This window comes from Geospiza fortis, unplaced genomic scaffold (assembly GCF_000277835.1).
Source record: "Geospiza fortis unplaced genomic scaffold, GeoFor_1.0 scaffold11, whole genome shotgun sequence".
NCBI classification, from domain to species: Eukaryota; Metazoa; Chordata; class Aves; order Passeriformes; family Thraupidae; genus Geospiza; species Geospiza fortis.
Window position 1 is genome coordinate 5,823,128 of NW_005054304.1, and position 13,200 is coordinate 5,836,327.

The 13,200-nt window shown below is 42.7% G+C and overlaps 1 protein-coding gene across 1 annotated transcript in view; it reads left to right on the top strand.

Annotated features, from left to right (window-relative positions):
• The window catches only part of ADGRL3 (adhesion G protein-coupled receptor L3), a 482,184-nt gene that overhangs the window by 270,098 nt on the left and 198,886 nt on the right, over positions 1–13,200 (top strand). Inside the window, 1 exon segment of the mRNA XM_031066355.1 lies at positions 12,588–12,697. Within this exon segment, the coding sequence (XP_030922215.1) occupies positions 12,588–12,697 (110 nt within the window).

The following is a 13,200-nucleotide window of genomic DNA, read 5'->3' on the forward strand; positions in this document are numbered from 1 at the left end:
GCCAAAAGCCAATTGGCAAGTTACTCTTGGCTGGGAAGCACGGCGTGAGTCGGTGTGTTCAGAAGTCATTTTCTGGTCATGGTGCCAGTGCTGAAAAGCTGCTCGAGCCATGGCCTGTGCTCAGCAAGTGACACTTTTTGGGTTTTCTCCCTCACCAGGGAGAAATTTTCCCATTACCTCACCAAAGTTTGTCTGAGCATCCACAGTCGGTTCAGTCAAAGTCCAGAGTCTGAGCAGCTGGTTAGTGTTTTTGTCTGGCTCTTTGCACTTCAAGTGCTTGCTTTCATTACTTTTACAAAGCTGGGGACAGATTTTTCTCCTCAAAACTGGATCTTTTGGTAAGTCAGAGCAGAAGAGCTGTTTGTGTGAGGGCAAAAGGAGGGCAAGCTGAGCATTCTAGGGAGAGGGTGGTTAGGATGTAGCATGTGGCTGATAATCCTGTAGAGAAATTGGATAGAATTACATATGATGAGTGTGGGTCACATGTATGGCATGGTCCTTTCAACAAATCTTTTTCAATCTTTCAAAACCTTAACATTCCAGGCAGACTTTGGGTGGATGGTTTGGGGGAGTCTTTCTGGTGGCATGAGCTGGTGAAACTCTTCACATTTTCTTAGTACAAGTACAAGTACCCTTGACTGTGCGCTCCTGCTACCCAGCTCAGACCCTGTTCATGGTGTGGGGTGCCTGTAAAGGACTGTTCACCCTCTGAATTTCCAAGGGTGTGGATCATGCCTGTGGGCAGCTATAAGGCCAGCAGCATGTTTGGGATCATTCGTTTTTTCCAGGAACAGGTTGCTTTTCTGGCTTGTTGCAATAAAGTGACTGGTTGATGCCTTCCTCCTGGCAATGCTGAAGCACTCAAGACCTAGCCCATGATGTGTTTGGGAATAGACCATGCTGCTCTGGTGTCCAGTAGGTCTCCTAAGATAACAGGGCGGGTGTCAGTGGCTGTGGTCCTCTCCACCCTGGTGACACCTGACAGAGACACTATAGCACCCCAAGGAGCATTAATGCATGAAAATATCCTCCATCTTCTTAGCCTTCAAGTGCAGGCAGGAGGAATGTGATAGTGGGAGCTATGCTCTCTTGGGAAACCCCACTGACAAATTTGAGGGCTTTGCATGGCAGAAACAGTGCTTTTATTAAGTAACAGAAGATTAATTAAGTTTCTCCTGAATGTAATAAAACAATACAGCTGAATGTAGATCAGTCCCAAGTAATTGTTTCACTGCTTTAGCAGCTGTTTAACTAATGCTCCAGTGTTAAATAGGAATGCTGATGCTGATATTTTATTTCCTTTTTTTTTTCTGTTTTAGAAGGGGCTAAGTGGTCTCTTTCTCAGGGGACTGTGAGGTTAGCCTTGGCCCTTTGAACCTAATTAATCAATGGTGAGGCTCTTCCAGGGCTGGCTGTGGAATGCTCTTTAATTGCTCACTCGTGCAGTCATTTGTTTTGTTTAACCTGCGAGGGATTAAGCTCGGTTACAAAGGTCCTTGCTTCTGTTGTAGAACAACTCCAGCCATCCAACAGCAGGCTCTCTGCTTGATTCCCGACCCCGCCGGGGATGGAGCAGGGAGAACTGGAGGGATATCACTCCCTGCTCCCTCTCTCCCCTCTGCCTGGACGCACTGGCATCTTTGTGGGTCCCCCCGTCACTGCCAGTGAGTTTCCCGGGGTGTGCTCTTGGCAAAAGGAGGATCATTAGCTGTCAATATAACCCAGCAATTCTCCAGATATCTCCCTCGCTTTCTTTCATTAAATGTGAAACTTTAGAGACAGAAACTTTAATGATTTTCTGTGTGTGTGCATGGGTGTAATCCTGTATGCTCCACTGGGATCCCTCTGGCATCCCATGTCTCTGAACAGCTGTCAGGCAGCTCAGATTCTTTTCCAAACTGCCAGTCTCCAAAAATATTTCCTTCTCTTCTCAAGTGTGGAATTTCGCCCTTGAGTCAGAGAGTCTGTGCAGAGCAACGGCAGGTCCTGGTGACAAAGCTGCCCAAAACATTAGGGTCAGAAATAAAATCTTTTAAACCAGTTGGGGTGGTGACCAGGACTGTGAATTTCCAGGCTACAGTGAGACTCTGCTTTCTCTTCCAGCCCCAGTGATTGTTTTGAGACATTGTATTTCTTGTAATGCTTGCCATTAACATTCAAAAGAAAGCTAGATCATTTTAACATGTTTCAAAAAGGGATGTTAAAATTTATCTTCCTTTTTATTAGATCCACTGCAGCAAGGCACCCAGTGGCTTTAGAAATGTAAGTAATGAAAAGCAGAGAACAAATGTTAACTATAGAAATGATTTATGGAGACATCTGATGAATTTATCCTGCATCTTCACCCTTTCATCCATCTCCCTGGACTTCAGCTAGTGTGTCTGAGCAGCATCAGTCACATATTTTAAAGCTGACTTGCCAGAGACATGCTCCATGCTCTGGAATGTGGATTTCCCAGTTTTTGCCCCACCTAAGGCTCCCATATTAATCCTGTGCGGGCTTTTTTTTTTTCCCCCCCTATGGAACTCTCTGGGTTAGATTACCAAAGTAGGCACTCTGTGACACAGCCTGCTGCCTGAAAAACGCTTAATAGCTGTCAGCTTCAACTGCTGCTCATGAGAATTGAGGAGTCCCAGGCCATGCTTGAACAGCTGGGCCTTTTTGTAGCTCCTCTAGGAAGAACCGAGCTCTTTGGAAGAATCCAGCCCTGGTGGGAGGCAGAGGCTTTCTGGAAAACTTGGCTTTTGTGTTTAGCTTCCTCAAAGGAAGCTATCTTACGTACAACAAGTTTAATTCTTAAATTCTCAGGCGGGCTCTGTATTATGAAATAGTGAATCCTCTACTAACAAAGTATTTTCCATATAGTCACAAAGAAGACTTGAGGTTTTGCAGAAGCCCTGTTCCTCCATTCCTACCAGCTGTTGTCCTGCAGATGTTCAGAGGCCCTTTTCCTATCAGACTTTTTCTCAAAGGAGTATTTTAAGCCAAATCTGTTTTTTTTAAACACATGTTTTAAAGTTGGATAAAGTATGTAATGAACATGTCGTGTCCCTTTCAGGATGGTGACCAGAGGGTGAGGAAGGAGAAGAGCTGGTGTGCTTATGTAGCTTATGATTGATAGATAGATAGATGGATGGATGGATGGATGTGCTGAAAACTGCCCTGGGAAGGACAAGTGTGGAAGGAATGGGGGTGTGAAAGGATAGAGGTGTGTGATCAGACTTCGCCCAGCCTAGTGCTGAGCACATTGTAAGAAACCCTCTCTGAAGCTGCTGGACATATGTTTTTAAAAATGCTTCCTTCCATCCCTTCTTATGTTGCTGCATGCAGCCACAAAGTGTTCAGTGCTATGTTTAGACATTTTGAGCAACTTGACAACTGTGGTTTCAATACATTTGATATTTGGCTTTTTTTTTCCCCCTTGGTTTTTGCTTCTGAATATGCTTTGGTTGGGCAATGCAGAGCTGGGAAGCATATGAAGGTTTTGTGACACTGTGATTTCTCTGGAGCTTAGAAATCAAAGTGCAGACTGCCTTTATTCAAGCTTTGGGCTGAAGATCAAAGAGGCAGCATTGGTTGTGTTGGAATAAAATAAAAAAAAGAAATCACTTTTAAATATTGAATAACATGCTTAGTTCATTTCAGGATTATTTTTTGAGAAATTTCTTTTTGTTTCTGATTATTATTTGTCTTGCTTTAATGCCTGAGGCACAGAGAGGGCCAAGTCTCCTTTGCACGAGGTGCTGTACAAAATCAGGGACGTGAACAGATTCTGTATTAATAGCACACGATGTGGCAGGCTGTTGGAGACTGTTTCTTTACTCACTAATATTGTCTTTTTGTCTGAACTACTTTAGCCATGGTGCTAAAGTCACAACCTGTCACATGTTGATCCTGTTTCATTTGGTCAGGAAACTTACTGTACTCTGCTGTTTCTGTCCCCCCATACCAAGAGGCTGAGGCCCAATTGCCACCTAAACTAAAATCTATCGACCTTTTCTTAAAAATCACCTCAGTATCATGCTATTGGCAAAAGCAGTGAGGAGAGATGCTGCTCTGGGTTATAGAAGCAGAACTGCCTGTGTGCCTTTAGTTCACTCTTTAGTTCATCAGGGAGTTGCCCAGCCTTGACCTTCTGTGCTGTTTGGACATGTTCATTTTTGTTTCATTCAGTTATTATGTCAAATTTGAGATGGAGTGCAGTACAAATTATTTTGGCCCCAAACCTTTCTTTAACCCTATTTGCAGAGGTGAAAGGCTAATATATTAAACCTACCAGCCCATGCATACTGATTACTTCAGCCCCTTTAGAGACAATATTCTCTGATTTCAGTTTTATCTTTTGCAGCAACTGTTGAGTGGCTGGGATGGGGGCACTGGGTGGTGACAGTAAATGGCAGCAGTAACGTGACAATTAGTAAAGAGGGATATGGTGAAAGTAATACCAGATTTTCCTTTGAAAATAGGGTGGAATATTTATTTATTATTTTTTTCTAATATATTTAACATGTTTCCAAGTGTTCATGTTCAAATTTGCTTCCTGCTCAGCCAGTGCTGAGCAGCAGGTTTGTACCTCACAGTGCTACAGAGCTGCAGCACCTTGGTGTCAGGCGGGGCGTTGCTCCCTGGGCTGCAGGCTCAGGGGACAGGCGGGTAATGGTACACTGAGGGTCTGAACACACTTTAGAGCTGTTGTACAGAAAATAACCTATTTCAGCTTGCTCTGGCTATCCCAGCTCTGGGTAGCTGCACTAAAGAAGAAAAAAATGGGCTTTAACTCACATTGACTTCTGTTAAAATGGCAATGAAGACAAAGTAATGTGGAGTGCCAGCTGAAATTCAGCCCAGATCTCCCTTAGCCTTTAATTTGACCTCCTAGCCCAAATTAAAAACCAGATTGTTTTCTGTTCACAGTTATTTTAACTAGTGTTAAGTCTGGCTAAACTGATGAGCCTTTTATTGGTTGGTTTGTTTTAGGTGTTAGCTCTCCTCTCCAGATACCCCGACAGTGTTTTGTAAAGTGGTTTTTTATTAGGCTGCTACAGAAGTTTATGGAGTTGGAAAAACTAGAGTACCTGTAAAAGGGGAGATGTAGTTCTTTAAAAGATGAGCTTTACAGTCTTAAGGCCTGGCTGGTGTGGTGATTAGCCCTGAGGACCATCCAGTAATGTTAGCCTGCATTGCAAACCTGGCCTTGCTCATGTCCTCATCTCCCCGCAGCTGGAGCAGCACCGTGACTGCTGGAGATGTGCTCAGTGCAGATCTGTTTTCCATGGTGACCCAAACTCTTTGTCCAAATGCACCCAGTGGCTGGGGCACATTGTTGTTTTGCTGTTCTTGCTTTAAGGATGAGAGTCTCTCTCACCAGGCTTGTTTCCTGTAGCTGCAGGACTGCTGCACCCTGGCACATGGGCACAGGGTGCTTGGCCAAGCTCCTCTGTTGCCCTGCATATTCATTGCCTTTGGGGGTTCCACCTCCTCTCCTCACTGTGCTAATTGCAAGGAGATGGGGCAAAAAAATCCAAGGAAACTGTAAAATGTAAAAGACATTACATGACGAAGCACAGAGGAAAAAGCTTTTGTTGCTTGGGGGAGCTCTCGTCTGGAGGTTGATGATGAATCACATCATCCCCGCTGGCAGGTCCTGCCCTAGACCTCAGATTACTGGCCTGGGGTGTCCCTGGCAGCTCAACAGGTAAACCATGTTCAGGGGTGCCCCAAATTTTTATTGAAAACTCTTAAATCTTGTGAATTTGCTATTAAATGCCTCTTGTTAAATTTTAAGGGCCTTATCAATGAGTTGAAACACTGCAATTACTTTTTTTGGTTTTTAGTCTGTAAAACTGGTATTTAATTTATTTCCAGGACCTGTTTTCCTTCTTGCTCCCAGGCTCTCTATAACATATCAAGGTAGTCCCTTTGGTGACCTTTGCAGCTCATATTTGGCTTGGCTTTGCAAGATTTTTCTGGTGTTTTGCTGGCTGGGGTTTTGGGGTGTTTTTGGAGGCTTGTTTTTCTTCAATTTTCCTTTGTTCAATAGATAATAATAACAAGGGGAATTAAATAGGTTGGAGCTATAGAAAGAAGACTCCTTCTCCCATCAAACTTTATAAGATTTTACAATAATCATAGCAGTTTAAATGTATCTCATTGGCATTTCTGCACAGAGGCACTAGGTGAGGCTGCAATTAGAGTGCTCTGCCTCATCCTGTATTAGTTTGATCACATAAGAAGCAGCCTATCTGACAGCTCTAGCACCTGGATAATTAAAACCTGTCAATAAAACAACAAAATGCACTGTGTAGTGGGACTCGTCTGTGCTAGCATTAAACACCGCAGATAATTATATTGCAGCAGAGGTTGGAAAGCCAGCCTCTCAGTGCTCTGAAAGATCAATAAAAAGGCCCATTCATAATGAAAAAAATACTAGAGAAACTGGATTTTCATCTCCCTGTCATTAGATGCTTTGCTTTTAAGGTTTTGCAGAGGCAGAAAAAGATTCTGTTGAGGAATTCTTTGTTTCTGGAAGCTAAACAGGTGGGGGATTTAGCTTTGCTTTTGTGCAGCACATTACTGAAAGCAAATGTGCTGAACCCAAGTCTTTTTTAGGGGCTTACAGTTCTGTTCTCCACTGCCTCCCTTTTCTGCTTGCCTTTTTTTTTTCCTTTACCCCTTATTTCCAGCCCATCATGTGAGCTCCACTTTTTAGTGATATTTCTCTTTGCTTCCTGTTTACTTTCTCCAGGGCTTTTTTTTTTCTTCCTTGGCTCTTCCTAAAGGGCTAATTTGGAAATATCATATATTGACAGGGGAGAACACACTCCTGGGTGACTTATTTGCTGTGACAGCCTCTTTCTTAAAGCACTCATCCAGAGAGGAGATTTTTGTGTTCCAGGGAAGGAAAAGGATGTCTTGCAGCATTGCCATGAAGGATAATGAATTAAGTCTGTCTGTTACTGTAAAACCATTAGAAAAGCATAACAGACCTTGAGGAAGAGGGTTGGATATTGATGTCTCGGCTATATTAGCGTGCCTGGGCACACGATGGCTGCCTTGTCTTTGCAGAAAAAAATGAAGTCTGTGTAAAGTAGGTGTTTCAGCTGAGGGCAGGGAGGAAGAGTGCCTTGGTTTTTTGGCAGCCAGTGCTCATGAAACACAGGTGAGTGGGTTGGTTGGCACATGTGGGCATTAAGCTTCCTTGTTGGAAGCTGCTCTAGGTGGAGGGTAGCACAGCTATGAGCAGGGTGTGTTAGCAGAGCATGGGCTGGATGTGGCAGCTCAGTATGTGCCCTGTAAATCTAAGTGTGTGGACATGAAGTTTTCCCATCCTCAGGGTGTTTGACACCCAGTTTGGACTCTGACAATTTTGGATTCAGAGGAGGCAGGTGGCTTCCCCAGGTAGTAGCTTCCACTGTGCCACGTTCACAGGAGCTTCTGTGCTGCAGAAATTGTTGCTTCGTCTCTGAAGGGCTTGTCTCTGGAGGATAAGGAGAAGGAGGGTGTGTTGGGATGAAATCAGTGTTTGAGCCTCTAGGCTTGTGGTGGAGCTGGGCATGGATTCTTGTTGCTCTTCTCCTGATGTCCCTAGCACAGTAGGTGCCTGCCTCCATGGTTTAGGCACCTGCTTTTATTGTCTGGTCCCTCCTAGATGGGGAGTTGGTGGTATTGCACCTGCCATGATTAATGCTGAAAGGCTTTTGTTTGGAATTGATCTTTTATTTTATGCTGCCTTTGCATTTTTGTTCTGACAAACATATTACCCCAGACACGTCTAGCCTGATGTTGTTGACATGTCTATGCTTTAAAGGTTTCTGGAAAGCCTGAAAATAAACTGCCAAACTTTTTTTTTTCCCTTTCTTGATCTCTTACTAAATATATTAACAATGTCAGCATTGGAAAAAAAATTTAAAGAAATCACAGCAGGAGTTTACATCTAAAGTGTTTCTGTTTCGTTGTCACAAGATGACCTTGTCACTTACAAATCATAAAAATATTTCCAGGGAGAAGAAATGGAAGCTTGCTGAAGGGGAATGAAGTTTTGGTGTTGTTTTTAGTTAAAGTCTGAACAGAGAGTTGTAAGCAGAGTTGAGCCCTGCAGCTGGTCCTGAACTCAAATGTTTCCTTCAGTCCCACTGCTATAAATGCAAAACAAATGACAAATGAAATACTATTCCTGTTTCACATTAAAACTCCTGAAAGTCGTTTTCCACTGGAACTGGGAGAAGTTCTGCAGAAATAATCCATGTTTTCTGTTACGGTGTATTTGTTACACTGGATTGACACCTCGCTTCTAGATTAAATACTTTTCCACATATCCAGATAGAAAGACAAAATGGGGGTCTTAACTAGTAGGAATAAATACAGCTGGAAAGAATTAATAGGAAACTCCCCCCACCCCCCCTCCCTTTTTTTCCCTTTCTTTCTGATTTCTTTTTTTGTCTTTTTTTTTTTTTTTTAATAATCTTGCAACTACAACAATTTACACTTTTCCCAGTAGGGTGATTTTTCCTCTCCAAAACATAGATGTGAATAACATGAACTTACGTTTATGAGATGATGGATGCTTAAAGGCTGCCAAGTACCTTGGGCTGACTTCTAGGAGGGTTTGGAGTATTCTCTTTTCCTGAACATACAGGAACAGACAGGAATTGGTGTCTCAAGTTGGGCTGAAAATGCTGATCTTGGGTTTTGCTTTGGTTTCTGGTCTCTTGGTTGGTCGTGCTGAGCTGAGTGGACACTCTTGGTTCAGGGAAAGTGTCCACAAATCCCAGCAGCAGTTATGGAGGTGGCCCAAGACATGGGAGGGTCTTTGAGAAGCAGTGTCTTTACTCATGTGCCCACCTTGCACTTCAGGGCATAAGAGGGAAAGTGGAATGATGGCATAAAACAGATCAACACACGCACAAAAGGATGGCTATAAATTTCTTGTCAGATTTCATAATAACAAACAACAAGGTGAACTAAAACTACTTGAGGGGCTACTTCAGTTCTCTTGTGTCTCCAGAACATTTGTCTTTAAAATGCTGGGCAAACTAATAAAATGGAAGCTATTTTTTTAATAGCATAAAATTGTCTATCTGGTCCCCTAAATTCACAGAGTCTTCTCACAGTTCTCTTGTTTGCTGGCATCAGAACATATGGAGAATGAGGAAATACCTCAAGAGGCCAAGAATTGTGTGGAAAAGTTGTAGCTTGAGGGCAATGATGGGGAAAGAAAAGTGGTTTTCTTTGAAGGAGTTGATGAATCAGTGCTGGAAATAAGAGGTGCTTGTGTAAAGGCATTAATAAGAGATATAGGTGGGTGTGAAAAAGGTGACTGTAGTTTTCTGGGGTTATGCTAAAGCCAGCAATGCAAGCTGTTCCTGCGCTGTTGGAGATAAATCCAGCATGATGCAGAGCTGCTGTGGAGCTAAGGGAGGTGTTTCTGTGATTGATTGCCCAGGGGAGGAGACACATTGATACCTACCAGCTTCATACCAGCTGCTGCAGTTCCAGTTCTCATTGCAAACTGTACCTCCAGTAGCTGGCAAAGATCTTCCTTCAAGAAAAGAAAAGAAAAGCGAAGGGGCGGGAGGAATGGAGTGGGGTGGGCAGTGGCAGACGGTTCCCAGCACTAAGCCTCACAACCTGCAGGAGTTTGGAGCAAGTATTGCCAAGACCCAGGTGCCAGGAAATCCCAAGATTCCATGTAAAATCCTGTGATTTACAAGGAAGAGCTCATGGCCTGGTTTGCTGGAAATGGAGTATAGCAGGAATACATTATGAGTTTTCTCCCTGTCATTTTCATTACAGATTCATCATCTTTTACACATCTCCTTTCCTGTGTCACTTTTTGCATGCCACTTAGTGTCACCTGGGCCTTTAATCTGTCTGGAAAGAAATATGACAAAGCTGAAGGGACCAAGAAGCTGTTGTAAAAGGGATAAAATGCATGAGCAAAAGCAGAGCAACCAGAGCTTTAATGATGAGTGGTTTTTACCTCTTTCTCCCCTTAAAATTCCCATAGCCTGATGTCTGACAGTAATAGTTCATTGAACAGGCATTAGGTTTTTTCCTATGGTTTTTAGTGTAAACTGCCATCATCCCTTAAATGTGCTGGAATGAGAAACCTGCATGGTTCCACCTGGGATGATAAAAGGAAGCTCAAAATGCCAAGTACCAGGTTCAGTTTTGCTGCCCATAGAAAAGGAGTGTGAAAAAGAGAGAAGGTTGAGTTCTTCTGGTTTTCATTTTTGGGTCTTTTTTTTTTGGTTTTTTTTTGTTTTTTTTTGTTTGGTTTGTTTTTTGGTGCTTTTTTGGTTTGGTTTTTTTTTTGTTTGTTTGTTTGTTTTTGTTTTTGTTCTGGCTTTTCTTTGGTTGGTTTTTCTGGTTTTTTGTTTTGTTTTGTTTTTAATATGAACCCTTTTTAAGTTAATTTTGCAAGTTACTGACACCACATAGTATTTGTGATTTTATTTGAGAGTTTTTGATTTGGTTTTCTGTGTTTCCTCCCCAAGGTGGCAGTGATAATTTGATCTCACCTTCTTTGAAAGTTCCTGTGCCTGGTAGACTTTGCCATCCACCATTCCAGGAAAGTGTAGCAGGGCTTCAGGATGTCCTAGAGCTGGGGGAAAAAGCTTCTGCATTTCTGTGCATCCTGCATTCCCCATTCAGGCCCTTGTATCATGAAGCTTTTAGTCTCTCTGGTGATATTGCAGAAGGTAGCATGCATTTGAGGAGGTTAAAACTCTGCTGTTCACAGACAACTTTCCAGGTTGTGTTTTCACTTCTGTTTTATGTATCCAAGTTCTTGCATTAAAAAGAAAGGACCACAAGGAAATGCTCGACTATTCAAAGCAAATGCTTCCTTGCAAACAGAAAGAAAACACAACACAGATGAGCCCTAAATGTGCTTGTTCCTCCCTCCACCTCCAATTCCTCCTAGTTCTGGATCTTTACTCATGATTTTGAAAGGTATCTTTGATCCATTGCTGTTATTCTGTGTAATGTGGCCAGTGCTGTCCCTTCAGCCAGGAAGACTATTGATTAGACCAGTGAAATTGCTTTTTGAAAGGCACATTGAGCCCAGTAAAGGATTTTTGTTGAAAGTGAAATTCTGGATGATGTTCAAAGCCTCTCCTGGAAAACTGCCCACTTGCATGGTCCGAGCTACCTGTGATATCCCAGCATGGGTGAGGACAGTTATCTTTTTTGTTAAGGAAATTATTTTTCTGTCTATATAACAAAACTAGTCACTTGCTGTGATAACTGTTGTCTTTCAGCTAGAAAACAGGAGATTTTCCCAGCCCTCTGGATTATCTGGTATCCAGCAAAACAGCCTGATGAGCAAGCGTATCTGATCTTATTATTCTTTCCATAAAATTAAAGAAATTATGGAGCTTAAGGCAATTGCTAATGAACCAATTTTAATTTACAGGCTCAAATAAAATCCGCATTAAGGCTGACAAACTGTAGCTTCAGGTAAACATGAAGCATTTCCACTGCAGACCTAAATGAATTCTGTGCTGGATGTTACAGCTTCTGCCAGAAGAGCAGGAGGGTCAGGGGTCCCATTTCATGTCAGAGGAGGCAGACTCCTTAAGAAAATGCAGTGGTTTAGCCCATAGGAGGTCTCTTTCTGGCATGCAAAAGCAGAAAAATCAAAGACTAATAAAATCCCTCTCTATTTTTTTAAAAATATTTTTTATTTAAACAAAGAAGCAGATTATTTTTCTCTATAGAATCACTGTTTGCTAAATACTTTTACATCACGAATTGTACATTAGAGGTGTTTGTCCCATGAAATCAGAGGCAAATGTGGGTTTCTACCCATGCGCAAGCCAGTACCCATGGACCAGTATATGCCTCAGGAAGAGCATCTTGCAGAACCCAACCTGTGTGTGTGTGTGTGCGCGCTCTTAAGCTGAAGGATGCTCACTGCAGCAGGCAGGGTCAGCTCCTTCTGTGTCTTCTTCATGGAGATCAAGCTTTTTGGGAAAAGTACCTCATTTCAGGAGGTGCATCCATGCTGGGCAGAACGATGGAATAAAGCGTAGCCATTTGTGCCTAGTGCAAGGATGTTGTCTTGTGAATGATCACACTGGGAAGTTTCTCTGACAGGCCTGGTATAAAAACATTATTTTGGTTTTTAGGCAGCTTATTTGGTGACTTTTTTTTCTCTTGCTCAAGTGTTGCTGTTTCTAGTCTTTGCTTTGGCTTAAGGAGTGTTATACAAGATAACTGGTTTTGTGGGAACACTTTATAAAAATGTTGCAAAACATATTGTTATGTCTGCTATAAAACATGCAATGATTCTTTTTGCTGCTGTTGTTGGTTTAGTCCTCGCATTTTATTTGTGAGGGTGCTGGTATTAAAGAAATACCTCCTGGAGGGGAAGGGTTGTGCCGCCATGCCTCTTCTCTTTTGGCAATAAGCTGATGGAGATGTCGATATTTGCCACCAGCCTCTGCGTGCTCACTGCTGAGCTTCCCCAGGTGATGCTGGAGTCCTGGCTCCTGCATGTTTTTGACACTACAGGGGCCACTCAGCTTCTTGACCTGTCCTTCTGTCTGGTCTGTTTCCTGACTCTCATCTCTGTTGCTTTCCAGATGCAGTAATCGGACCCAGTGTGCGGTTGTTGCCGGCCCTGACGTGTTTCCAGACCCGTGCCCCGGGACGTACAAGTACCTGGAAGTGCAGTATGAGTGTGTCCCTTACAGTATGTATCCTGATATATTTGCACTTGTTATTTCAGTAGAGATTTATTGTGGAGGTTGGGACGGCCTTGAGCTTGTCTCTTGTTGCTCAAGGGCGAATAAAGCAGCCCATGTGCATCGTATGAGACTGAGCTGATAAGATATGAAAAATGGTTCTCTGTGTCAGGTTTGTGCTCAGGTTAAAAATATCCTAATAATGTCTCCCGTGTTGTACAGCATAACAGTGACACATCATCTTTTGGAAAACACTTGGGAAACCCCATTAGAGAAAGCTGACCAGAGGAATGAAGCACTACTGCTGCCTTATAGCTTTTCTTTACAGAGGTTTATGCTTGTAATCATACAGCAGCGTGCTTCAACTGACCTATGTCCATGTAACTGGTGGCATTTGATAAGTGTCTTAAATACAGGATTGTGTCACCAAGGAGGTAGGAAGCTATTGTTTTGGGTAATTTGATGTTTCATGGTAGAAAAATACTAATTTATAAGCTTCCAAAGTTACAAA